Here is a 27,237-nt window from a genome sequence, read left to right as displayed (position 1 = left end):
ATATTGCGAGTTTAAAAGAAACATTTTATTAATTAAAATTAAATTTCAGGTGGCGACATCTATAGAAAACTTAGTAGAAGAACACCAAAGAGTGCCCGGTAGTATACTACAAGCTCTAATAGAGCGTGTGTATGAATTGCCCAAAAAGCAAAAGAAACACACACACACGAACGGCACGTGTGCGAACGGCGTGAAGAAAGAGACGGCGAATGGGGTCAGTGATGAGTGCGAGCGAGACAGAGCGAAGGTGTCGTAGTGTGCGTTAGTGTTGGACCGCTGTGGGTTATGAGGTTTCTATGCAGATAAGTGTAAAACAACAACTTGGTTGGATTTGTGTGTAAAACTTGCTTTGCCCGCGGCTTCCCGCCGGAAATTAACACCGTCATAAATATCCCAATTTTAAGGATTCGTACGTATTTCTGTTGATACTATAACAAATAATAGTAGTAGTAAAGGTATACCCGGCGCGGCGAATGATGATTCCTATGACACTGACAGTTATTCTCAAGAGACAAACTTGTAATGGCGTCACCATTAAATTAGAAACTTATTGGAGGCGTCTTAAAATGGCATTTATTAATTTTTACGTAGCTTTATGCCATAATAATGATATTCCATTGGAATTATAACAATTCTTAACATTTACGAGAAATTATATCAATCTGACTTTGCGTTTACGTCCTACAAAACGTACATCGTTTGCATTTATCGACTAGTGCGGAAGTATCGATAAACAAATTTCGATAAAGGAAACGAGTTCACATTTTTTCCATGCTTAAGCTTTAGTTCATTCACTATTGAATGGAACAGAAGATCCCAGCATAATTAATTAATTACCGTTCGTGTAAATTGACGATAATAATATAAGATATGATAATATAAGTTTTTTAGACAAATTAAATGGGGGCTTCCATTTTCATGATAAAACTAATACACTATTTTTAGTTAAAAATTGAGACGTGACGTAGACGTGACGTAGACGTGGCTGGTGGTAGTTGCATTCGCAAACCACGCCTTTGCCTATAAAATAGTAAAGTATCGACACGACCCATTATACGAGCAATCACTAGACGAACTGTCATAGGGATCATCATTCGCCGCGCCGGGTATAGTAAATAATAAAAAATCGAGGTTAAGCAACGTTTGGCACTGTCATAAATTGGATGGGTGAAGAAATTTTTTTTGCAGTGCTCATTTGTAGTGCTTGTTTGTACGACTCGCACTTGACCGATTTTTGATAGAGCGCCATCCATCGGTATTTACATATATAAATTACGTGCCTCCTAACTATAATATCAAGACACAAGAATCATATCATAAAACTGCGTTACGACTTGAATGAAAGACAAACAGACACACAATCGCATTTATTATTAGTAAAAAATATGTAATAATTAGTACATATGATAATATCGTAATATATGATCGTAATAATATAGATATTTCTGAAGTTGGTTACAAGTAAATATAAAAAAAGACGTGTGTCACTCGGGGACTGCCGCGGTAAAGCTATTGCATGCTATGCCTTCAAGCCACACCTCCGTGCCCGTCGGAGTGGGGAGCGTGAGGTTTTTTCGTTACGGAATTTCTGGATTCGGTCCCCGCGCTCAAGGCCCGCGATAGAAGCTATGCAATAGCTTAAAATGTTATTTTGCTTGAAATAGAGAAAAAGTTGAGTAGAGAAGAATCATTTATCTGCATAGATTTATCCTTGTAACCTTTGAGTGGGATCAACTGTAATTGTGGCATATTATTGCGTTAGCGCATTCAAGATGGAGTTTGTGACAATTAAGTTTAAAAATGCATTTTAATGACAAACAAATGTTTATCGAATATTGTTAAATGGAATTCCAACCTTTATTATCATTTTTATGAAAGATTTGAGATGATAATAATTTTTAAAACTTTAAAAATTGACTATCCAGTGATGTGGTACTTAATTTTTAATGTTTTTTTTTAATTAACGCGAAATTTAAATTACTTTTAGCTTGATTAATATATACATTTTATTATTTTTAATAAAACTACATTGGTATACAAGATAGAATAAGTCTTCGATTTTCAATGTATATAAATCAGATGATTAGATTGTGTCATATAATATATTATGTAATACTAGCGGTCCGCCCCGGCTTCGCCCGTGGTACAAGTTTACGTTTTTTTTTTTCATAAGAACCATCCTCGTACTTCAAGGAATAGATTCCGCAGCGCACGCGATGACAGAATTTTTATTAAGGAATTTTTTACACCTTGGGTTACATTATTGCATTTTTGGTAAGGATCTCTAATTTTTTTGAAAATGCAATATAGCCTATGTTGCTCAGTGAAGATGCAGCTTTCTAATGGTGAAAGAATTTTTGAAATCGGTCCAGTAGTTTATACGTGAAAACCATACATACATACATACATACAGAATTTCAAACCTTTCCTCTTTATAATATTATTATATTAGTATAGACATATGAGATTAGTTTAATGTATTATAATTGTAAAATGTTGCCAATTTTGAAACAATAAAATATTTAATATATAAGTTTTATATAATTCAATGTATGAGATTAAAAAATACAAGAAACCTAGTATATATTTTTTTCTAATTAGGTTTTGAATCATGCCAGTGTGTATATTATAATAGTTGATATTTATTCCATATTTAAAATGTCTGCTATGGTGTTGCTATAATATAAAATATATATTTTATTATATGCACTGCCAACATAAGAAAAAAATCATCAATTTTAGGCTTTTAATGTAAAAAATTTAATATGTATGTACATTTATTAAAATTAAAATGAATGTCGAAATTTATATCAGTAATTATAAAAGAGATTTTATTCGTGTAGTACAAGGTTGCATTTAATTAAAAAAATGCCTATTTCCAAATTCGTTTACGTTTAAAATGCTTTGAAAGTATTGTAAAGCTGGGTATACACTAGCATTGGAATTTTATTAACGCAAGTGAATACTCGGCTATAGAAAATATTTTTTTTCAAAGACGATGGTACGAAAGGTATGAGTGCAAAATAGTTAAGTTTATTATTATACTGTAGAGAAAGGCAAATGTATAAAAATGTCTACTTTGTCGTAATTTGTATGTATATAGGCTCTGATACAGGTTGCTAGCCCGTTTTCAGAAGAAATCGGCGCCAGAATGTTTATAAATGTGCTATAATATAGAGTTTTTTGTAAAATACCAAAAAATGTGGCCAATGTTCTGTAAAAAATGTTCGAGAAGTTCAATATAACAAGTTAATAAAATCTTGTAAGATACACTCAACACATTTTTATGTCTTGAATACTTCTACAGTAGAAAAAAAGTAATTTATATTGTGATATATAATTATTGTAGTTTATTACTTAACTTGCATATAACCAAAATTATTTTACCATACAAACAGACCATTCAATTTTCTTGATTTATATATATATTATTCAAACATTTACATAAATAGAGTATTTTAATAATGATAAAGTCTTCTTAGATTTTGGTATATTACAAATAGCACTGTACGATAATTTCCTTTATATAGTTTCTATGTATATTTATACTTAGTGTTAAGTCTTTAAATCTATCACTTGTATTCACTATACTTGTTTACAAATGAATAACTTGTGCTAAGAAAATAAATATATTTTCAATGTGTATGTGATTTTATTTTCAATCCCTAACCTTCATCATCATAATATCATAACTATACAGAATTGTTTCGAATGCAGGAACACAGGTTTCATATAGCCATAAACATTTAATCAATTTATATCATAAAACTATATAATGCGAACTCGCAGCAATGCCCCCTGGTTTGCTACAAATGCTGAAATTCATAGCCACTTACCATATAATATTGCATAAAAGATGAAATAAATACGCATAAAAATCTTATGTTGCCAGAATGGAGAAACATCCTAACAAACTAGGTAGCCAATTTAAAAAAATGTCCTACCATAATCGTCTTAAAAGAAAAGATATAATCTAAATTTATTACTCGAAGAGTTGTCCTCACTGGAGGGCTCGCTCTACATGCCAAACTTTATCTAGCAACACATCCGCTTATAGCGAAAACCGCGGATTGCAGATGAAATGAAAAAAAATAATAATAAAAATTACTCGAAAACAGTAACTTCGACATAAAGTAGTGGAAAACTGTGCTAAAGATTCCAGTGCCATCTATCGGAATTCATAAATTTCACGGGTATTCAAAAACTCATCACAATCGATCTCCGCATAGAAATGAAATATTTCTTCACATAAAAAGAAGCCTATGTCACTCTCTAGCCTCCTATTTCGAGACATTTAAATCCTATCATACAATCACTTCATTGCAATGATGAACAAACTAGCACCCTTTAAACATTGATAGTTTTAGCTCATGAAATATATTTTTTTTTATGAAAGCGGACGCTCGTATTATTCAGGTCTGAAAGAGATAGAATTACTAGTAAGGATAAATTATGGTATGGTTCTTTATGATTTTTAATTTTTATTCCTTAATTTCGACGGAATTGAATTTTTTCAATTCTTCAAAGTCAATTCTTCAGCATTTACGGCTGTATATTTTGATTGCGTTGGCTTATAAGTTTGATTTTTTCACAGATTCATGGGCCGTAGACTTGAGTATTCCATATAAAATTTTAGCTTCACACACACAGACACATAGACGGACAACAAAGTGATCCTTAATGGGTTCAATTTTTCCGTTTGAGGTTTGGAACCCTAAAAACATCGTGTGAACGTAGGGTTACCTTAGAACTGCTGTTATAATAATATTATGTACTATAACGTCCAGCGCAGCGTCATCAAATCATACAAGAGATATGTAATTTTTTTATAATACTTAGATGCTTCCACTGTCCACATATGACAGATGACTTGGCATTTTAGTTGTTCATGGGATAAGTAGGAGCAATAAAATAAAAGAAAATTCATAATTGAGATAGTTTATTCATTTTTCACATTAATTTTAAAATTCTGACAAAATAATAGGTACATATATGTAAAGAAAACATGTCTAACAAAAATGGTAATGCTTATGTATTTAAAAACTGAACTGAAGTATTTTAATGACATTTATTAATAAAACTGATTCATTTACTTTTAGAATACATACAGGAAAGGAGTATACACAAAATTGCAAAATATAAAGTATGATGTTAAATTCATTTGTTTAAACCGAGATCAAAGGCAAAATTTAAATAAATGCACTAGATAAAAAAAATCGATTGATTATTCACAAACATTTCAATTTTCAAAAAAAAAAATACAAAGTTTATCATTTTACGCTTATCTATAATTACATCTGTAATAAAATGGTATAAACTTATGCATACACTATTATTTCAAAGACATATTACATGAACCCTGCTTCTATGAGAAAAACTACCATTTTCTATATAAATAGAATTACCAGATTTTTTTGAAATTTATGCATTTTTTCACACTACCTTCCATACGAACACTAATCTGTACACATTTTACATACAAATCATACGAATTTATTATACATCCATACACTTCTTACTTTCATTCACCGAACAATGATATTATATGTAAAAAGGTGTAGAATATTATTAGAAAAATTTTAATTTTGTTGTTTCTTTTTCGCTCACTACATTTATTCATGCTATCTCACTTTTACGTCTAATCGTGTGCGTTAGTGTACCGTTATTGGAGACCGAATGTTTGTAACATATCTACACCTTTTTACTTATAATATCATCCTCCATACAAAACTTAATGCCTACAAGAAATCACTATAATTGTTGACGTCATCGAATTGCTGCGACTGTGAGGAGGGTCGCACTGAGCCTCCCTGAGGTCGGTACTGCGGTTGCTGTAATATTTTATATCCAAATATAAATATAATACTGTTGTAGATTTGCACGATTTTAGCATCAGTGATTTGATATGAGTGTACAATCCATATTAAATCATAGTAAAAAAAAACAACTTTATTATGTTTTGAATAAGTGACCTTTTTTAGTTCCTTAGATGTGTATTATCTGTATATTACATAACACTATTCTATACACGAGTGAATTTAGAAAAAGTGTTATAGTGAGGAAGAAATTTCCGCCTCTGCTACAAAAAATATCAGGTATTAAACTGAACTAGGAAAATGAAATCTTTTGATAGAACTCTGACTTAAATTTCTAACATTTTCATAATAAAAATGGAAATAATGAATGTTCAATCACTGATGCTAAAAGTTGACGTGCTTTGTAACACCATTTTGAACAACATCAAATTACATCTAAAATTATCAATTCTGAAAAAATTTTTACACTCGCTTTGAAACTTTAAAATTATTATTATTACTATACTATTTTCATGCAATGATAGATTAGTTGGTTAGCTGGAAACAGCAAAATCGATGTGAAAACTAAAGTTATTTCATGAGTCTAGTCAAGCAAAGTATTGCAAATAAGTTAATTCTCAAATAATGAAACATTAGATTGATTTTTTGTTAGTGTTTATGTATTGAAATTGTTAGAATACAATAACTATATATGAGGCGAAAAACTATAAAAACCTATAGTTTCATTATTTTTGAAATAGAAAACAATGCAAACATAATCCTTTCCATTTTGTCAAATTATCCATCAATAATAATTATATTTAGGTACATTAGAATATACACTTATAAAGGATGACATTTTAAAGGACACAATTTTGTTTTATATATGTCGCAGTCATCTGATTGAATTTGCTATTTGATTGAATGACTACCGCCTTCATTGAATGGCGACATTTAATTGAATGACTAAACCGTCTTCTTGTGGACGTTTGGAAAAAGTAAATTCTGTCGCCATTCAATGAACGCGCTAGTCAGTAACCAAGAATAAATAAAATAAAAGGATTGTATTTGCATTTGAACACGGTTAGTATATAAAGTGAAGCATTACTTATGCGGTGCGTGACGTCACATGTGTGGGCGGGGCCCGCGCGGCGGCTGCTGTTGCTAGAACATTCCACCGTATACGCTTACACTATATACTACATTTTTGTTTGTTTTTTTATTTATTTTTTATGGTTTTATTACTGGGTGAATAAGGAAAGCATTTTGAAATTGATTATATTTATTTTATGGGACGGTGTCCAATTGAAATTTGTAGAAGCCATTAGTCAGCCAGTATTGTTTCAAAATGTCAATAAGATGTCGTCGACAATAATTATAATGCATAATATTATAATTGATTAACAATATTAAAAACTAACTAATTTTTGGCCAAAAATTAAAGTCAGTCGGTCAAAGTAAAGGTTAAGTAAAGATAAATTGCCTAATGGCAACACTTAGCTGACATTTTTTTTTATAATTATTAAGAAATAGGATCATTACAACTGGAATTTTAGCATTATTGTTATACTACTTGAAACTACCAGTAGTCACTAATGAATAAAATAAATATAAGAAGAGCTTTTACAAGCCCTTATAGTTCAGGAAACTGTGCGAAAAGAGCTAAAAGCCTAGAAATAAAAAGGGGTTATGATGAGTTTTAAGCATTATTTTTGTAGCTGAAAAAAGATAAAGCGATTAATACAACGTCATTTAAATGAATAAAATCAGATATTTTCAACTAAAATATATTTTACTAAGTTCTAAGAATATCTTATACTAAGGTATAAGAAAGAAGATTGTCCAATTAAATAAAAAAGACGTGTGGCACTCGGGGACTGCCGCGGTAAAGCTATTGCATGCTATGCCTTCAAGCCACACCTCCGCGCCCGTCCCCGTGGGGAGCGTGAGGTTTTTTCATAACGGAATTTTTCGATTCGGTCTCCGCGCTCAAGGCCCGCGATAGAAGCTATGCAATAGCTTTAAAATGTTTTTAATTAAACCTTTAAAAAGTAAATTTCGAAATATTTCTGATTTTTTATTCATCTAAAATAACGTTATTATAAATTAAAGCTCGACAAAATGGAAAAAATAATAATGCGTTGTGTTTTAAATATATTAAATGGATTAATTCCTTCATCATTATTACATATTTTCCATCGTGTCGTGCCCATAAAGAAATGAATTCATAAGTTACTATAATCAAAAGTTATTTATAGCAAGAATAATAAATGTAATTTTCTTTCTGGAATATTAAAGAAAATCAGTCTAAGGAGAAATAAGGCAATTAATAATAAAGTATTGGGTAATGTTTTAATAACAAATGAATATTGTGCTAAAATGCTGGTTAAGTAAGGGATGAAAGTGCTAAGTGATGATCTAATGGTAAGGACATGCTTTGATATTTTTATATGGTATATTTTTCTTTTTTTATTTACAAATTATTGTAATATAATATTTTATAGCAATGAATGATTATTTTGTTTGTGTAATAAAGTTTAGTATAGTGTAGTGTGATGTAATGTCGTGCAGTATAGTGCAAAGTTATGTTATGTTATGTGGTGTCATGTCAGATGTGGCACGTGCAATGTTGTGTTGTGTTATGTCGCGTCATGTCAGATGTGGCACGTGCAATGTTGTGTTGTGTTATGTCGCGTCATGTCAGATGTGGCACGTGCAATGTTGTGTTGTATTATGTCGCGTCATGTCAGATGTGGCACGTGCAATGTTGTGTTGTGTTATGTCGCGTCATGTCAGATGTGGCACGTGCAATGTTGTGTTGTGTTATGTCGCGTCATGTCAGATGTGGCACGTGCAAAGCTATGTTGTTTTATGTGGTGTCATGTCAGATGTGGCACGTGCATTGTTGTGTTGTGTTATGTCGCGTCATGTCAGATGTGGCACGTGCAATGTTATGTTGTGTTATGTCGCGTCATGTCAGATGTGGCACGTGCGATGTTGTGGAGTGTTGTGTCGCGTCATGCCAGTTGTGTATTTTAAAGTGTGAAGTGTAGTACTTATAGTGTTATGTTTCTTGAAAAATAATTTTTTATTATATTTATTTTTCAGTATAGTGTAGTATGGTGTAGTGTTATGTTACCTGCTGCAGCAGATGCCGCAGCCCCGGGTTGGTGGGCATGATGCCGCGCGGCATGATGCGCGGCGGGTGCCCGGCTGCACCGCGGATTTGTTGCAATTGTTGCAATTGGTGCTTGCGTTGTTGCTCCTGAAATTTACATTTGGAATCTTAATATATAAAACATAAAGAGACTGTCTGACCTATCATAGCCTATAAATTCATACAAATTCTACCCCCAAGGGGATAAAATAGGGGATGAAAGTATGTATCATGAAAATTTATTTTAAACAGGCGGGCGAAGCTGCAGATTACAGTAAATTATAAGTATATAGAAAGGTGTAAATAAATAAATAAATAATTAAATATTATAGGACATTATTACAAAAATCGACCTAGTACCACAGTAAGCTCAATTAAGGCTTGTGTTGTGGGTACTAGGCGACGATAAATATAATATTTAATAAATACATACATATATAGATAACACCCAGACCCAAGAACAAATAGCTAGCAATAAAATATACCATTTGATGACATATACAGAAATCTAAAATTATTTAACACACCTCTAACTGCTTATAATGTTGCTCCTGTTGCTGTGCGGCATGCAGGTGCGACATGATATCCATTTGCGACTTAAACTGTGCTTCTTGTTGATGAGCTGCTTCCAACGTTTGTTGCAAATGTTGTATCTTTTCCAAGTTCTGTTGCCTCGCCGCTTCAAGGCCATCAAGTTGGCTGACCGGTCGCGGGCCTTTACCACCGACTTGGCCAACTTGGCCCACTTGGCCAACTTGCCCGACTTGGCCAACTTGGCCGACTTGGCCAACTTGACCCACTTGGGACACTTGGCCACCCATACCGCCAGCCATCATCATGCTCTGAAATTGAATACAGTTATTTATTAAATGTATACAACTTTTTCTCATTGGACATTTGAAATAATACATGAAAACTAAATTATTACCGTCTTAGCTCAAAACGAAAGGTGATAAATAATAATGCACTTTTTCTTGTTATGTTTAATTAGTTCTTGCCAGTATAGTCTATACAGATAGAGACAACTTGACTAATATCGCAGATAAAAAATATATGTATTTAAATTTTTTACCTGTGGGTGTTGTGCGTGTTGCGGGTGTTGTTGATTAGACATTCCCGGGTTCATTCCCATGCCCGGTGACATGCCCGAACTGCCCATACCACCACCTGTTGTTTTTTTAATGTATTATTTAATTAGAAATCTAAGCGAACATCTTAATATATATAAATCTCGTGTCACAATGTTTGTCCTCAATGGACTCCTAAACCACTTAACCGATTATAATAAAATTCGCACACCTTGTGCAGTTCGATCCAACTTGAGAGATAGGATAGTTTAGTTTTTTAGTAGATATGTAGTTTTTTACATGTAGGTACCGCGGGCGAAGCCGGGGCGGACCGCTAGTACATTCATATATCATAAATAGATTGTTTTTTTGATAATAATTTATTATACATTACTGTACATACATATATACAATATTTCTAACTCACTTGCATGCTCATTCTTTCCAACATTACAGGGTAATAAAATATAACCTGTTAATTATGGAGCTTTTATATTGATGAACATTTTTTTTTTGACTCAACTCCATATTTCCAGGCGATAAAGTCTTGCAAAGAAACTTTTTTTCTCATCTATCAGTACTTAAATCTTAACTATCAATAAGATACACTTCTTCTCTTAATTAATGGCTCCACCCAATAAAAAGGGACTTTGCCAATGTCCAGTACATATGGGAGATACAGGACTCAAATTTCAGCCAGTTAGACTTGTTCGGTTGTGACATTTAACATTTGGAACTGAGTGGGGAAATGTAGAAATTTATCAACTTGGAGCGGCTAGAATAAGATACACTTACTTGGCATTGTGGAAGGTGGCATATTTGGTTGAAGACCAGCGGCACCACTCACTGGTGCCGGCATTTGTTTATTCATCTTTTGTTGTTGAATCACCTGAGAATATTTGATTTAAGATAATTTTAATATTTATAGAAGATATTTTTCGTAGCTTTGACAAATTAGGTAGGTAGTTTTTTTGTTAGTGACTCTGATTTTTATTGGTTACGATAAATATTGAAAATCGAAGTAATAGTAATACAATAATTCAGAAAAAAAAATCGTTTAAGTTTTAAAATAGCAAAGTAAAGTTTTGCCTATATTGCATTATGTGTTTGTATGTGTAGGGACACACATATGCAATTCGCTGACCGAGCTTTTGTATATGTGTGCGTCCACATTGCTTCCCCGACGCTTTCTACATTTTATTAGAATTATTAGTTAGTAGTGCTTAACGGCTAGTTCTAACAACACATATATTGTGAAGAGTAATAAAGTGATTAAAGGAAAGGCATTATTATTTGGGCAACCTTGGGGTACAGAAGCACTACTCAACATTGGTGACCCCCGACAAAGAACATCAAGAAATTCTAATACAATTAAATATTATTTTGAAGACGAAGATTTATTAGAAGAATTTAAATTTTAAATATGACGATGCCTACATCAAACCTTGGAGCGATGCCGTCGTCGGAAGTTTTCGCCGTTACAGTTTCGTCCCGGATACCAGATTTTTGGGTGGACCAGCCGCGTGTGTGGTTTTATCGTGTGGAAGCAATTTTGGCCCCGCAGAAATTAGGTGACGAAAGCAAATTCGACTTAGTCATATCTAAGTTACCGAAAGACGTAATAGTACAAATCACAGATTTTTTAGAAAAACCGCCGGACACAGACAAATTCCAAAAATTAAAAAATAAACTTTTAACATTATTCGAGGATTCCAAAAACCGTCAAATAGAAAAACTAATTGGAGAAATGGAATTGGGAGACCAGAAACCCTCCCAACTATTGCACCGGATGCGTGACCTGGCCAGGGACAAAATTCCAGATGATACACTTCGAGTTTTGTGGCAGGGTCATCTGCCACCTACAATTAAGGCCGTCCTAGTGGTCGCTGAAACGAAAGACCTTAACAGCCTAGCAGTGATCGCCGATAACGTCGCAGAAGCCACACGTTCCAATCAGGTGGCGGAAGTGAGACACAGGAGTTCCAGTCACGAAGACGTTGAAGTAGCCACCCTTTCAGCGGAATTGGCGAAAATAAACGTGCGCCTTGCTAACATCGAGCGCTCGCGATCACGAGCAATACATCGGCGACCCAGAACACCGTCACGCAATCTTCGAGAGTCGTCAAGGTCATCTTCGAAGCGACGTCGTCCCGGCGGACCCGACTGGTTGTGCAGCTACCACTTCAGGTTCCGGCAGCGCGCTCACAGGTGCATCCAGCCGTGCGCGTGGAAGAGGAGCCCCAGCCCCAGCGCAGCAGCCGCCCAGCCGGAAAACTAGACAGGCAGGTGCAGACTACGGCGGAGGTCTGTACCATCACGCCGTGCAGCCGTCTCATGGTAATAGATTTAAACACTAATTTAAAATTTTTAGTAGATACCGGTGCCAATGTTTCCGTTTTGCCCGTATCTAAAAATCCATTTAAATATCATAAATTATGTCGATCAGATCTTAAATTATACGCTGCTAACGGTACAGAAATTGCAACTTATGGCATTAAATCAATTGTTTTAAACCTTAATTTAAGAAGACCGTACCGTTGGGATTTCATTTTAGCAGACGTCAAACAGCCAATATTGGGAGCTGATTTTTTAACACATCATAAATTATTAGTTGATTTGTATCGAAAAAAGTTAATTGATCAAACTACCGATTTACATGTATTAGCCTCCTTAGTTTCGTGTACGCAACAATCGCTAAATTCTGTGTGCAAAAGTCATCCGTATTACGATTTATTAAATATGTTTCCTGACATTACTAAACCGATGTCGTTTAAAGAAACTACATCGCATAACGTTTTACATTATATAGAGACGAGCGGCCCACCTATTCATGCTAGAGCTAGACCGTTACCCCCGGATAGATACAAAAAGGTGAAGGAAGAGTTCAGGTTTATGCAAGAATTAGGTATCTGTAGACCTTCTAAAAGTGCTTGGGCTAGTCCGCTTCATATTGTAGTTAAAAAGAATGGCGAGTTAAGGCCGTGCGGAGATTATCGACAGCTCAACGCAATTACAAAGCCCGACAGATATCCAGTTCCGCGATTACACGACTTTACTTTTATATTGGCTAATAAGAAAATATATTCAAAAGTGGACATAAATAGAGCCTATCACTGCATAAAAGTTGCCCCATGCGATATAGAAAAAACTGCTATTATTACTCCTTTCGGACTTTTCGAATTTCCCCGTATGAGTTTTGGCCTAAGGAACGCCGCACAAACGTTTCAACGTTTTATGAACAATACCGTTTTACAAGGTCTCGATTTTTTATTTTGTTATTTAGATGACGTAATAATTGCCAGCGAAAATGAGACTTTACATCAAGAACATTTGAAGTTAGTATTCGAACGTTTCAATACATACGGCATATCTATAAACTTAAGCAAGTGTAGCTTCGGACAGTCGCGTATAGAATTCTTAGGTCACGAAGTGAGCGTAGATGGAATTAAACCGCTCAAAGATAAAGTCGAAGCCATAGTTAATTTTCCTAAACCCGTTACAGTATCGGATTTAAGACGATTTTTAGGAATGATTAATTTTTATAGACCACATTTACCTCATTTAGCGTCACATCAATGCGAACTTAATAAATATTTAGTGAATTCTAAGAAAAATGATAAATCGAAAATTATTTGGAACAATGTTAGTGAAAATGCTTTTGTGCAATGTAAGATGGGTTTACAGAATGCCGTCACATTGTCACATCCCCTTTTAGATGTTCCCTTAGCCTTGATGACCGACGCTTCCAATACCTGTATGGGTGCGGTATTGCAACAGCGAGTAAAAGGTAAGTGGATACCCCTAGGATATTTTTCCAAAAAATTTTCGCCTACCGAACAAAAGTATTCTACTTATGATAGGGAATTGCTAGCGATTTTTCAAGCTATAAAATATTTTAGGAAATTATTTGAAGGCCGTCCTTTAACTATATATACAGATCATAAGCCTTTATGTCATGCATTTTCTAAAATAGGTAATGACAGTAAAGAAACGCCTAGAAGGACGCGACAATTACTTTTTATAAGTGAATTTACGGTCGACATACAGCATATTAGCGGTAAAGATAATATTGTAGCCGATACTTTATCGCGCGTAGAAACAATTGTTTGCCCGACTGTACTCGACTTCAACGAACTTGCTGACTCGCAAGCGAAAGACGAGTACTTGATTAATATGACACGAAGTGGGCATAGCGATAATAATGTAAAGTTTAAGAAAATGTATTTACCGACTTGTAAAAAAGGAGTATATTGCGAAGTTTCAAATAATATTATTAGACCTTATTTAACAGAATATTTTAGAAAAATTGCTTTCGATAGTGTTCACAATTTAAGTCATCCCGGTATACGTACGACTCGGAAGATGGTCACTAAACAATTTTTTTGGCCTAGTATGAATAAAGATATAGGGAAATGGACCAAAGCGTGTGTATCATGTCAAAGGTCGAAGATTTCGCGTCACGTTGTTTCAGATATAGGAAAATTCCCGGAAGTTTCGCGATTCGAGCATATCCATGTGGATTTAGTTGGTCCATTGCCGACATCTCCACAGGGATTTAGATATTTATTAACAATTATAGATAGATGTACGCGTTGGCCTGAAGCATTTCCCGTTAAAGAAATTACTGCAGACGTCGTTGCTAAGCATATTTATGAAGGATGGATAGTTAGATATGGTTGTCCCGTCCGTATTACTAGTGATCAAGGACGTCAATTTGAGTCGAGTCTATTTTTAAAATTAATGTCATTTTTGGGTATTCATAAAATTCGTACTACGCCTTACCACCCACAAAGTAATGGTGCGGTGGAAAGATGGCATAGGTCGTTGAAGGCAGCCCTTATGGCGAGACTGCTTAGTAGTAATAAAACGTGGATAGACGAATTACCCACTGTTTTGTTAGGGTTGAGAGTAGCAATACGAACTGATAGTAATGTTAGTGCCGCAGAATTGGCCTTCGGTAAAACTTTACGTTTGCCTGGCGAGTTCTACGATAGTTCTACAAATGACTGTGACGTAAACGATCCTTATAGTTTAGTAGAAAAAATCCGTGAAACTATATCTCAGTATCGCCCGACGAGAGATAAGACGAACGCAAAGAAAATATTCGTTTATTCCGATTTACAAAGTTGTAGTCACGTTTTTGTTAGAGACGATGCAGTTCACAGGTCTCTAAAACCGCCTTATGATGGTCCTTATCTAGTGTTAGAACGCAGTTCTAAAGTTTTTAAAATACAATTTCCGGATAGAGTCGCACGCGTTTCCATTGACAGGTTAAAGCCAGCCTTTATTATAAAAGATGATGTTGATGTGGAAAACAATATTGTTCCACATAACACTTCTTTATCGAAGTCGGTTCAGCATGCGCCACCCATAAGCGTAACTAGGAGCGGTCGCGTAATACGACGACCCGTGCGATTCGCGATATAGAACTTTCACACAGTATTTAGCTATTGTCTTTAATTCTAAGATTATCTGTAGTGTGATTCATTTATTATACTTGTGTGTTATATACCTTTTTTTTTAGAATGTAAGTTTATATTCGTTTACATGTAGCTTTTGCGTTTTATACAAATTTTTATATTAATTATTTAACATATACAACGTTTTAAAGTAACTTAATTTGTTTTTATCGTTTCATATTATTTATTTATTTATTTATTTATTTAGGTCTACCAACGTTTGTTTACATTACATATAACATATCAAAATTCATATACACAATTATAAGGCCAATGTAAAAAAACACTTACAGGTAAACACAACATGCGAAAAATAAGTTTAAAAGTATACAATTAGCGATAAACAGAAAAAAAACAATGATATATAATGTACTTAATCTATCCTATTCCTTAAAAAGTGAATTAAAAGTTTTGCGGAGCTTGTTGGGGGAATCTACGAATATATCAAAAAACTCACTGTAGTCGTTTACAGTTTTACAAATTCTCGGAATGGGTGAGTTCCGACCCGATACGGTTCTGCGTTGAGGAGGACACAGCGGCAATAGAATCTTACGAGGATATCTGGAAGGGACCTTTAAGTTAAATTTTTGCAGCACTTGGGGGCAATCGATTTTACCATTGACCAATTTTAAGGCAAATAGTAAATCAAGAAGTACCCGCCGATTATCAAGGGAAGTAATTTTGAAATGAGATAATTGCTTCTTATATGATGGTAACTGTTTTTTTGATTTCCCACTAGAATAAACAAGGTGCAAGAGAAATCTTCTCTGTATCCTTTCCAATCGTAAGGAATGGCACGCATAGTGAGGTCTCCAAACCACAGAACCGTATTCTAATATACTACGCACCAGGCTGTTGTATAATGATATCTTTGCCTTTACATTATGTAAACTTTTCACGTTACGTATTAAAAATCCTAACATTTTAGCCGCCCGTGTAGCAACCTGATCTATGTGTGGCACAAAAGTTAATTTGTTGTCAAGAATAATACCCAAATCTTTTATATGATACACCTCTTTGATGCTCTCAGAGTTAATATGATAATTGAAATTGATCAAGTTTCTTTTGCGTGCGAACCTTACCAAAAAACACTTCTTAGGATTTAAATCCATTTTGTTAGACTGGCACCAATCAACCAGTTTGTCTAAGTCGCTTTGTATTTTATAAGTGTCGTCAATGTTATTAATTGTTCTGCAGAACTTGAGATCATCAGCATACATATAACTTTGGGAGCAAGACAACAAATCAGGTATCTCATTTACGAATACGTTGAATAATATTGGGCCTAAGTGAGAGCCCTGCGGGACCCCGGAAGTTATATTATACGTTTGAGATCGAAAACCATTCACAACAACAAAAAAACTACGTTTACTCAAGTAGGATGCTATCCATTGTAAGAATAGATTTGATAGCCCGTACATAAGTAACTTTTTAAGTAGTATTTTATGTGAGACCTTATCAAACGCTTTACTAAAATCAGTGTAAATAACATCAATCTGTCCATTTCGATCTAGAGAATCGGAAATACTTTCGCAAAAATCTACTAAGTTAGTAGTCGTAGACCGAGACGGTATAAAACCATGTTGACTGATATTAAATAACTGTTTAAAGTGATAGTGCAATACTGGGCAAATTAAGGATTCCAACACCTTACCAAAAGATGACAAAATTGATATAGGTCTGTAGTTATTAATAAATTCCTCATTACCGTTTTTATACACGGGTACAACTTTAGCAGTTTTCCAAACTGTTGGAAAAACACCAGATGAAAATGACTTATTATAGATTTTTAAAATGGGCCAAGCTAAGTGTTCTGCACATTCAACGATGAATATAGGCGGTATTCCGTCAGGGCCTGCTCCTTTCAATTTATCTAAGCTCTTTAATTTTTTTAAAATTGTACGATAATCTAGGATAGGAAAAGTTAAATGTAGATTTTGTTTTGAAAAATTGTTGACGTTACTGTCTTCAGTACTATCATCACTATTATCAGTATAAACCGAAGCAAAGAAAGTAGAAAACATGTCACAAATCTGATCTCCATCGGAGGTAGTTATAGTTCCATTCGTCATAGATGCCGGGTAAGAGCTACTTCCACCCCTTTTTGACTTAATATAAGACCAGAAAAGTTTTGGGTTACTCTGAAATTTATTTTCTAGGTCTTTCATGTAACGGGTGTAGTTGTCCTTAGCCATTCTTGTGCATCTAGAACTGAGCAGTTTGAGCTCTATTTCATCGCGAGGATTTTTATATATTTGGAAACGACGTCTTATGCGGTATTTTTCATTTAGAGTACGTTTTAAATTAGCATCAAACCATGGTGGAAATTTTTTTGATTTAAGTTTTCTTTGCGGTACATTATCTGCAATAATTTTATTTATTACAACGTAAAATACTTTGACCATATCATCAACATTCCGAGAATTTGCAAATATAGTGTCCCAGTTGCATTCTTGCAGTAATTTAGATATATTTACGTAATTAGCTTTGCGGAAATTGAAGTAATATGTATCTGAATTATACATAAGATTTTTATCTATTTCAAATGAAATATTAATGTCTAAAGGGGGGTGTAAAACATCTATCGTACTTAAAGGGTCAGTGGACTGAGATACAACGCAAGAGTTCATGTTTGACATTACTAAATCAAGTATTCTTTTAGATGTGTTGTATACATTGTTATGCTGTCTCAAATTGTTCATGTGAATAAAGTCAACCAATGGCTGGCATATACTAGGAATATGACATTCAGCTGTTTCATCCCCCAACATACTCCAATCTAAGCTACTTAAATTTAAGTCACCCGTTATACAAAAGTGGTTAGGGCGAAAAACCTCCAAAAAGTTATTACAATTGTCTAGAAATTGCTCCAACAATACACGACTAACTGGTGGAGGCAGATACGTGACGCAAAGTGCCAACTGTTGTGGAGGATTAGAATCCGTTTTATGTGTTTCAATAAGTACCCAAAGATTTTCTAAAGATGACTGTCCACAGAAAATTTGTTTTGAATTGAGTTTTTTAGATACTGCTATTAAAACTCCGCCTCCGTCACGTTTGCAGCACTTTGAGTCACCTCTGTCTCTTCTATAAACAATATATCGGGGATCAAATAATTCACTATTATTCACTGAACTGTTCAGCCAAGTCTCAGTTAGAACTATTATGTCAAATTGATTACACAGAACTTGCCTAGAAAATGTGTGAGTTTTCGTTCTTAAGCCGCGAGTATTCTGGTAATATATATTTAACATTATGATTAAAATAATCCATTACAAGCGAAAATCTTAATCTACACGTTAATTAATTTTTTTTAAAATGTCCAAACTTTTAACAAAGATGAGCTCAGATCCTTCATTTTTCCTCAAATAAACTCTTCCATTCCTAATCCAAACAAATTTATAACCTTTGTCCTTTGCTTTGATCCTGGTGGCCGCATGTATCGCCTTATTAGCAGGGGAAAGGTGCTCGCTGACATAGACTGGACTAGAGGCCCCCGAAATGCCCAGATGTGTGCTATTTAATTTATTTTGCGGATTAGATTTATTGTACTTAGATGTTGAAGCGAGTAAATCATCACGAACCTTAGTCGATGATAATTGAATTATTATAGAGCGAGGTCTATTACTAGCTCTGTTGGCTTTAGCAGTACGGGTACAGTGAAGAATGTCTTTTTCATTGATGTTAGATTGAATAGTGGTACATAAATTATTCACGATTTTGACAAGATCTTCGTTATTACGCTCCGGGACACACTGTAATTCCACATTATTTTGACGGAGCTGTTGTTCAGATTGATTTATTCTAGACTGTAAATCATCAACAGCATTTATCAATCTAATATTCTGATTTTCTAAAGCCAAAACTTTGCTTTTATATGATTCAATATCTCTTTTGAATTCTTCGTATGAACTGTTGATAAAATTCATAGAATCCTTCAATTGGGACAGCTCCTCCTTAATCGGCTTAAACTCCTTTACGATCGCAGCCCTTATGTTGTCGTGTATTTTAGAAAACATTTCTTTCATATTTTCTTTTATTGCTTCATCAACGGCTTCTCTCACAGAATCACGTATGATTAGTGAATGTTCTGGGTCCATAGGAGGAGAATTAAGCGCTTGTCTTTTGCTACCCCTAGTGGTGGATATATTACGGATCGGAGTGTTGTCATTTTTATTACTCCTAGGAATAGACCTTACGCAGTCGGGACAGCTCCACACAGCTTTCATTTCCGAGTTGAATAACTTATCATCAAGGGACATACATGCGAAATGATATTTTTTATTGCATTTCAAGCACAAAATAAAACTTTCATCATCCTCATTTTCCGGGATACAGCAACCCCAACGTGAATTATAATTAGCCATGTCGTATAGATATTTATAATTAATTTATAAATAATGACAATTGGACAAACAGCCTTTTAAAATCAATATCAAAATTAATTATTCTCAATAAAATTGGTATATTTCCAAAAATTCATATACAACGCAATTCTTTAGGCGCGTGTAATATTCATTATTGCAAAGTGAAGCGATGCAGTTAAAATTATTTCTAAGCGAAGCAGACTGCTTGGCGCCTAGGCCGTTCAAGGTGAACAAGTTTCAAGCAAGGTCGTTGTGCGATAAAGAGCGACAATTATTAGATGCGGCAGTTAGCGCGTACGCAAGCGGGATGAACGATGCGGTCAGTCAACCGGTTTGATGTCGCACAACTGTCCACTAAATCTTCATACGATTTAAAAAGTTTATTTTATGATTACTCACGTATTTACTGCACTATATGAGTAAATTTAACACTACTACACTGGTCTTAACACGAGCTTTGAAACAATATGCACCACTTGTTAGTTAAACTGTAAGATATTGATCTAATTTTAATAATTTTACGGAGCTGATAAAACTGTGTGCACGCGCGCGTTGACGACACGAAATGCAATATTGTTAATCATTTCATTTTATGTTTTACGTAAATATGATTAACATTACATTGCATTGTGCATATTTTACATTTTTGTGTGTCTATTGCGAAAGAATGAAGTAATGCGATAGTTTTGTTTTTGCGCATTGAAGATGCCTATTTAGTATTTCCTGTTTTTGTACTAGATTAGTAAGTTATATCGGATTACATAGGTAATAATATGGTCACTCATTTAACATTTTTATTAAACTTTATTTATGCAAGTATTTAATCACATTCATTTATTAATCAGCTCGCAGTGGGGACAGTTCTATCTTAGCAATTAGTTTATATAATATATTTTTTTTTAACAACATGGGTAACTACGCAACAAAAGAGAAAACTGGAGGAGTTGCAAACGTGCAAATAGAATCCAGAAGTATAGACGATCACGTCAACACCATGGTTATAGTAATGATCATATTGGCCGTGATCGTTACGGTCATAGTTCTATTGGGCCTGCGTGGTTTTTGCCATCGCCGGATCAGGAGTTGGCTTCGTCGCGAGGTGGATAAGGCCAACCAAGGACGAGCGTCCACGACGCTAGGGCAAGTGACCCAGCCAGCGCCGCCCACTGCGGGATACGCGTAAAATAAATAATATCGTAACGTAGTTGTAACATAAGGATAAATTCGTGTAGTGAATAGTGAGTGTGTGACCATATCGTAATCTACGTAATCCGATCAATTTTAATTAGGCTAAGCCGTTTAGATGTTATATCTTTTAATGATGTAGAATTAAGAAATATTACGATTTCATATGTGTATTCAGTATTGCATTGTTATCTCATTTGTATTTTACGGTAATTTCTGTGTTTGTCTTTGTATTTTTTGGAGTGTATAATTTTTTTGAAAAAGGGGGGGAATAATGTAGGGACACACATATGCAATTCGCTGACCGAGCTTTTGTATATGTGTGCGTCCACATTGCTTCCCCGACGCTTTCTACATTTTATTAGAATTATTAGTTAGTAGTGCTTAACGGCTAGTTCTAACAACACATATATTGTGAAGAGTAATAAAGTGATTAAAGGAAAGGCATTATTATTTGGGCAACCTTGGGGTACAGAAGCACTACTCAACAGTATGTATCAAACGCCTATGGCCAATTTGTTATTGTTATTTAAATGTAATAATTTATTTTACTTAATGCTAACCTTTTCAAAAACGGTTAGTTAAAGTCCAAACACTTTAACTTCCAAAAAACTCCATATTGCAAAAACAGTTGAACAAAAATATAGCATAATATAAATATAGCATATAATTCCATTAATTTTAAAGTCCAATTTCACACTTACCTTTCTCAATCGATCCACAAACGTAGCCTGGTTATTCGGTATAAAACCTAAATATGCCTTTTTATCAGGCGTGTACAATAGAATCAATACTTTGATATCGCATTGTGGCGGGGACGGCATTGGCGAGAAATGGACGCAACCAGCCTGAAAATAAAAGTTGCATCAAAAACGATCTAGTTGTTTCCATGTTACCATTTTAAAGTAAATCTGAGCCTATAGGGTTTAGAGGTTCTTGTGATGCATAGTTTTTCTTAATATCGCAATATTTTATAAAAACAGATAAGTAGATGAACTTTACTGATTCTTTCCCTAACACTGTGTGGAGGAAGACACAGTGCGAGGTGTCGCTACACACTGTACTAAGTGCTTAGTGCTTGTCACATCACTAAGCCCCTATATTGACAAGTGAGAAGTAACCATTTACAAATAGGAGCTAGTAGAAGGTATTTGGTTAAGAGATTACAAATAAATAGTAAAAAAGACGGGTTGCACATCGGGAGTGCCGGCAGAAGTGAAAACTTGATTATTAACGTTGAGCATGTTTGATATTTTGGAATAGTATCCGTCTTACGCTTTTTCGATCAGGTCACGTGTCCTGACGCGAGTTTAAGATTTTATACCCATTACAGAAAAAGTGCTCAACGCTGCTAAAGAAGTTTTCACTTCAAAAATTAAATTAAAAATTAAGAAAAAATATGCTATACATCTGTTGGCCCAACTTGGCAATACGTCGGCCACTAACCACCAACATGATACTCACAAACCCGTTCACCATGACCTTGGTCAAGGCTTCCAATGCTTCATTCTGCTGCAAGTGGAACAGCACCGACTTGCTGTCCTTCAAGTATTGCCCACCAATGTTGCTAATTAGCTGTTTTGGCATTAATTGCATTAAGAGTTTGTTCGGCCATGTATCCACTTTTAGCTCTGGCTCTATGTCTTTTGAGTTCGCTGATACCTGGAATAGATGTTATGAAATAAATAAGTGTAAATTGATGGTTTTAAATGCTATTGTCGTAGATTGTGATTGAATACTTATGTGCGAATTGTTATGCACATCATTGACATACAATAAAAACTAGACACACATCCATGCTCAAATATTTAACTGAAGCAAAACTCTGCTTATGCTAGGCAGAGTTTTATAATTAATTTTGTTGTTATGTACACATCATTGATATAACGTATAATAACTAATCGCACATACAAATCAACTAATCGCACATACATGCTCAAATATTAGTCTGAAGCAAAACTCTGCTTATGCTAGGCAGAGTTTTATAATTAATTTTGTTGTTATACACATCATAACTAGATGAGGTAAACAATTATTTCCAGTAACTTTAAAATTTTTTTATTATGAAAAAGGCCTATAGGAAACATATAAAACTTTATTTAATTAATTACACAATAATAAATTCCACATACTTGACACGGCAAATGCTTGGTGACCTTCTGCTGATCGCCGGGCGCTTTGCCCTTCTCCATCCATTCCAACACTCCGCTCCATATGAACGTGCGCTGCATCTGACCGACGCCCACGTTGCTGACATTACTGACGTTACTGACGTTGCTGACGTTGCTGACGTTGCTGACGTTACCGACGTTGGACACGCTGCTGACGCCCGCGACGTTGACGTTCGCGGAGGCGGGTGCTACGCCCGGGTTTGATGGACCCGGTTGGATCATACGCTGTAATGATAATTTTTATTTATTTATTACACTTCATTGTACAAACATGAACGGACAAAGCATAAAAAGAACAATATTACAAATAGGGCATCATTTGTACAAAAGACGGCCTTATTGCTGAACAGCAATCTCTACCAGGCAATGTGGTAGGAAAGGAAATGTATGAAGGTCGTGGGATAGCGCAAAATAAATAATTTTTATTACAATTACAATAAATGATAAATTAGTTTTAGTACATGATTATGGTGTGTATTTTCTCGAATGTATGTGTAAATGTAAGTTTTCTTTGGTTTCGTGTGACGTGTTTGTGCCGACGCGAACGTGCGTACGTTCGCAGATGTGTGTGTGTATGTTTGTAAGATGTGTAAAAATATGTTTGCTTATGCATCTGTGTTTGTTATGCATGTGTGTTTAAAGGTGTACGTGTAAATGCGTGCGTACGTGTGTGTTATGTACATAGCTGTATGTCTGTCGCGGCGATTTGAGCCAGTTCGAAAGCACAGTGTGCCCCGCATCGTGAGTCGTGACTATAAATATGTATGCGTGCGTGTATGTGTGTGTGTGTGAGTGTGTGTGTACATATAGGCGTGCGTTTGTGTGTGTGTGTGTGTACATATAGGCGTGTGTTTGTGTGTGTGTGTGTGTGTACACACCTGCGATGGCGGCGGCGGGTACGAGGGCTGCGCCAGCTGTGTGAGCAGCGCCGAGTTGTTGGTGTACAGCGTCTGGCGCGGCGAGTTGAGCCAGTTGGCGCGCACAGTGGGTACGGCTGCGCGCGGGAATTGCGCAGTGGGTACTGGGACCCGTGGCCCGGCTACTGCGCCGCGGCCTTGCCCACTGTGTGGGAAATTATAATTATTATGTGATCACCAGTTGCATATGCACAGGGCAGTCAAATGAAATAAGTATATAGGGGACTAGCAAACCCGGCGAACTCCGTTTCGCCACCAGAGACACCTTTTCTTTGCTATAAACCTCACAGAGCCCGAGACCTTTCCAACTAATGCAAAACCGTAGAAATCGGTTCGTGCGTTCTGGAGTTATAGCGTCAGGAAGGAAAACCCAACTTATTTTTATATAGTAGATGTCCCATAAATCAAACACAAAATGAACACAAATTAACATATTAAATTTTCCACTAGTTATGGGAAAAAATGGTACGATTTTGTCAATATAAACATAAGTAAATAAGTTTTGCATGTTTAAAAGTTTCTTTAATTTACCTGCAAGTCAATTTTTTTATGCAAATAATAAAGGCAAAGAAAATAAACATACCCATATACATCAGTCTGTATGTCGGGAACGGGCGGCGGCGCAGGACTGGGTGGACGCTCTTTCAAACTGTATCCTCTTAAAAGCACTAGATGGCGTGGATCCTATAACGATATCATTTCATTTCGCACCAATTATTATTTAAGGGCCGATTTTTCAATGCTTGGTTAAAACTTGTCTGTCCAATAAAGTATTACACGATAATATTAAAATGTCACGTAAACTGTCAAATACGGACAATTAGAATACGTTTTTAAAATGGTAGTTTTATACATTCGACGAATAAGTTTTATCCAAGGATTGAAAAATAAGCCCTTATTTTATTTTTTTTGCATCAATCATTTATTACATGGAATATAACTGAAATAAAATGTAAAGTTTCGTTTCGCCATCCAGCTATTGACTATAAAAGTGCTTGAATAGCATTCAAATTCCAATAAATTTTAGGATGGTCACATCAAAAAATCTCAAAATGAGAAATGATTCATTGCAGATTCTACATTCCCATCTCAATTTCACTTTACTTGTTTTTTTAATAATAATAAATAAATAAGAATACAAATACAACGAAATTAATAATTATTAACTTCAATATTTACCTTAGCATAATTCCTCTGCTGTGCAGCATGCAATTCACCGCCCGCATGTTCATATAACGCTAAAAGGGCTGGTATTCTTCGAGCCGCGGCCACAGACAATTGAGCACCTCTTTCACCCACTAGCCTTGCTGCTTGTTCTACTGTTGCTGGTGCACCTATAGACAATTTCTTATGATTATATTTTAATTTTTTTTTAGGCAAATTTAATTGTTCCTGCATTTGATATCTCCAAGAGTAGAAAAGGAGAGGAAGAAGACGCATGTTTTAGCGTAATCATTTAGCCTCTCATCAAGATGCAGAAAGAATTTTTTTTTACAATACTAGCTTTCTGGCTTCGCCTGCACGGTCAAAGGAAATTCTCATGAAAATGACATGTTTAAGCTTTCGCACTATTTACAGTCGCAAAATCATATCATAGATTGCTCCATTTTCGTTATAGAAAGACACACACTTTTGCATTTATAATACTAGTAACGATTGAAATTTAATCAAACAGTTCAATCCTAAATAATGCTAAAGATTATTGATATATTAGTTATTGCCATAGTTCTTACCAGGTGGAACCAATCCCCCCGCATAAGCAGAGTATGGTGGTGAACAACATAACAATATAACATGAAGTGGTATGTCTGTCCTTCCTAATTCTTCTAAACATGATAGGGCTGCTGTAAGGGCTTCTGTTAGACATGCTTTGCTTTCCGCATGCCCTCCTATATACCTGAAACATTAGTTGTATGGTAAATAAAAAGCTATGCAAAGTAATAACTTAAATATTTAGTCATGCACTTGCTTTTACAAAAAATTTTATCTAAAATTTCATAAAATAAACATGATATAGAATTACAATGATGGTTCTTATGGAGAGAAAATGTAAATATATACCACAGGCGAAGCCAGGCCGGACCGCTAGTTTGATATATATGTATTGTGCTTCGACATTAACACTTTTAAAATAAAGGTAGTAGTTTACTTGTAGAACATTCTAAAAGCCTATATTTGTATACTCACTGTATTTTATCAACTGTGTCAACAACATTCTGGGGACATGTGAAAGGACCATATGTGGACACTGGCAGGCCAGGGACACAATCTGCAGACTGATATGTGACTATCCCGTACACAGAGCCACTGCCCACACCTTCTTCTAAGGCTCCTCCATGGAAATATCTGGAAATACACACATAATTTAACAAAATTTGAAATGTTAATAAAATAATTTCTTGCTATCTGGTGATTTAAAAAAGATCAATTATTTAAAGAGTTAGCTAGCTCAAATGTTGAAAAGTTGCAAATTTAATATCTCGTTAAAAAGTATTAAAAAGTCTCAAATAGTTAATTTGAAAGTATATAAGTGTCATCATTCACACAAACTTCTATTGAATATGGTGCTATTAGAGTAAGTCATCTTTGAAAGAAACCTAATTTGATCTAACTTCGAATATTTATAGATAGCCTAATAACAGTAGCAAAATTTTGAGGCATTTAATTCAAGGAAATTTGTTGTTAGCTTGCAGACCATCGGCCGGGATTCTCTTTTAACTTACATTATGCATGTTACCGCAGCTATTTGAAAATATTTTTAAAGCTTGTTATTATAAATACTTACTCTAATGTAGGAATAATATAATTAGTTTTCAATTCATTAATGTACGCGCTGTTTGCCGACGTTGCCTCTATAACAAATATAACTTCGGCTGTGATAGGAGAATCTGGAGCGTTTACAACCATTTTAAATTTTATGCTAGCATAATATTGTTCGATATTATATCACACTTCCATTATTTAAGGTATCCTAAAAGATATAATGTATTTGTTTATTTCTACAAGATAAAAATTGATGCATTCTAGTTCGACAACTTTTGAAATAAGAATTTTGACATTTAAAAACCGAGTTTAAAAATTTGAGATCTATCATTTGTCAAATGTCAGAATATCTCGGC

At 34.8% G+C, this 27,237-nt stretch overlaps 3 protein-coding genes across 5 annotated transcripts in view; 2 read left to right on the top strand and 1 right to left on the bottom strand.

Moving 5' to 3' along the window:
* Positions 1 to 3,643, top strand: part of LOC149477394 (DGAT1/2-independent enzyme synthesizing storage lipids) — a 49,404-nt gene extending 45,761 nt beyond the window's left edge. For both annotated transcript variants that reach the window (XM_089710725.1, XM_089710724.1), the window contains exon 7: positions 50 to 3,643. In XM_089710725.1, coding sequence (XP_089566851.1) covers positions 50 to 256 — 207 coding nt within the window. In that variant the 3' untranslated portion in view covers positions 257 to 3,643. The remainder of the gene's footprint in view (positions 1 to 49) is intronic.
* Positions 3,644 to 4,941: 1,298 nt separating this feature from the next.
* On the bottom strand, positions 4,942 to 27,161 carry MED25 (Mediator complex subunit 25). Of its 2 annotated transcripts, XM_089710670.1 has the most exons (15): positions 26,904 to 27,161; positions 26,306 to 26,464; positions 25,852 to 26,015; positions 25,298 to 25,452; positions 24,702 to 24,802; positions 24,080 to 24,263; positions 23,163 to 23,426; positions 22,495 to 22,692; positions 21,735 to 21,878; positions 10,815 to 10,908; positions 10,025 to 10,119; positions 9,480 to 9,794; positions 8,935 to 9,060; positions 6,904 to 6,959; positions 4,942 to 5,831 (listed from the first exon to the last, which is right to left on the bottom strand). In XM_089710670.1, exons 1-14 carry the CDS (start codon positions 27,023 to 27,025, stop codon positions 6,921 to 6,923), a joined length of 2,160 nt encoding a protein of 719 aa, XP_089566796.1. In that variant the 5' UTR covers positions 27,026 to 27,161; the 3' UTR covers positions 4,942 to 5,831; positions 6,904 to 6,920. The 2 variants fall into 2 exon arrangements, with proteins under 2 accessions (XP_089566796.1, XP_089566795.1); XM_089710669.1 differs by lacking the exon at positions 6,904 to 6,959 and having other exon boundaries at positions 4,943 to 5,831.
* On the top strand, positions 11,139 to 12,504 carry LOC149477393 (uncharacterized). The gene has a single exon (XM_089710671.1). The coding sequence runs from the start codon at positions 11,443 to 11,445 to the stop codon at positions 12,295 to 12,297; it is 855 nt and encodes a 284-aa protein (XP_089566797.1). The 5' UTR covers positions 11,139 to 11,442; the 3' UTR covers positions 12,298 to 12,504.
* Positions 27,162 to 27,237: the final 76 nt, after the last annotated feature.

The sequence above is a fragment of the Colias philodice genome, chromosome 25 (genome assembly GCF_061535455.1).
Source record: "Colias philodice isolate Cphi_HAF_F1 chromosome 25, ilColPhil1 Martin Lab GWU primary, whole genome shotgun sequence".
Classification (NCBI taxonomy): Eukaryota; Metazoa; Arthropoda; class Insecta; order Lepidoptera; family Pieridae; genus Colias; species Colias philodice.
This window is presented reverse-complemented; position numbering and strand designations above follow the sequence as displayed.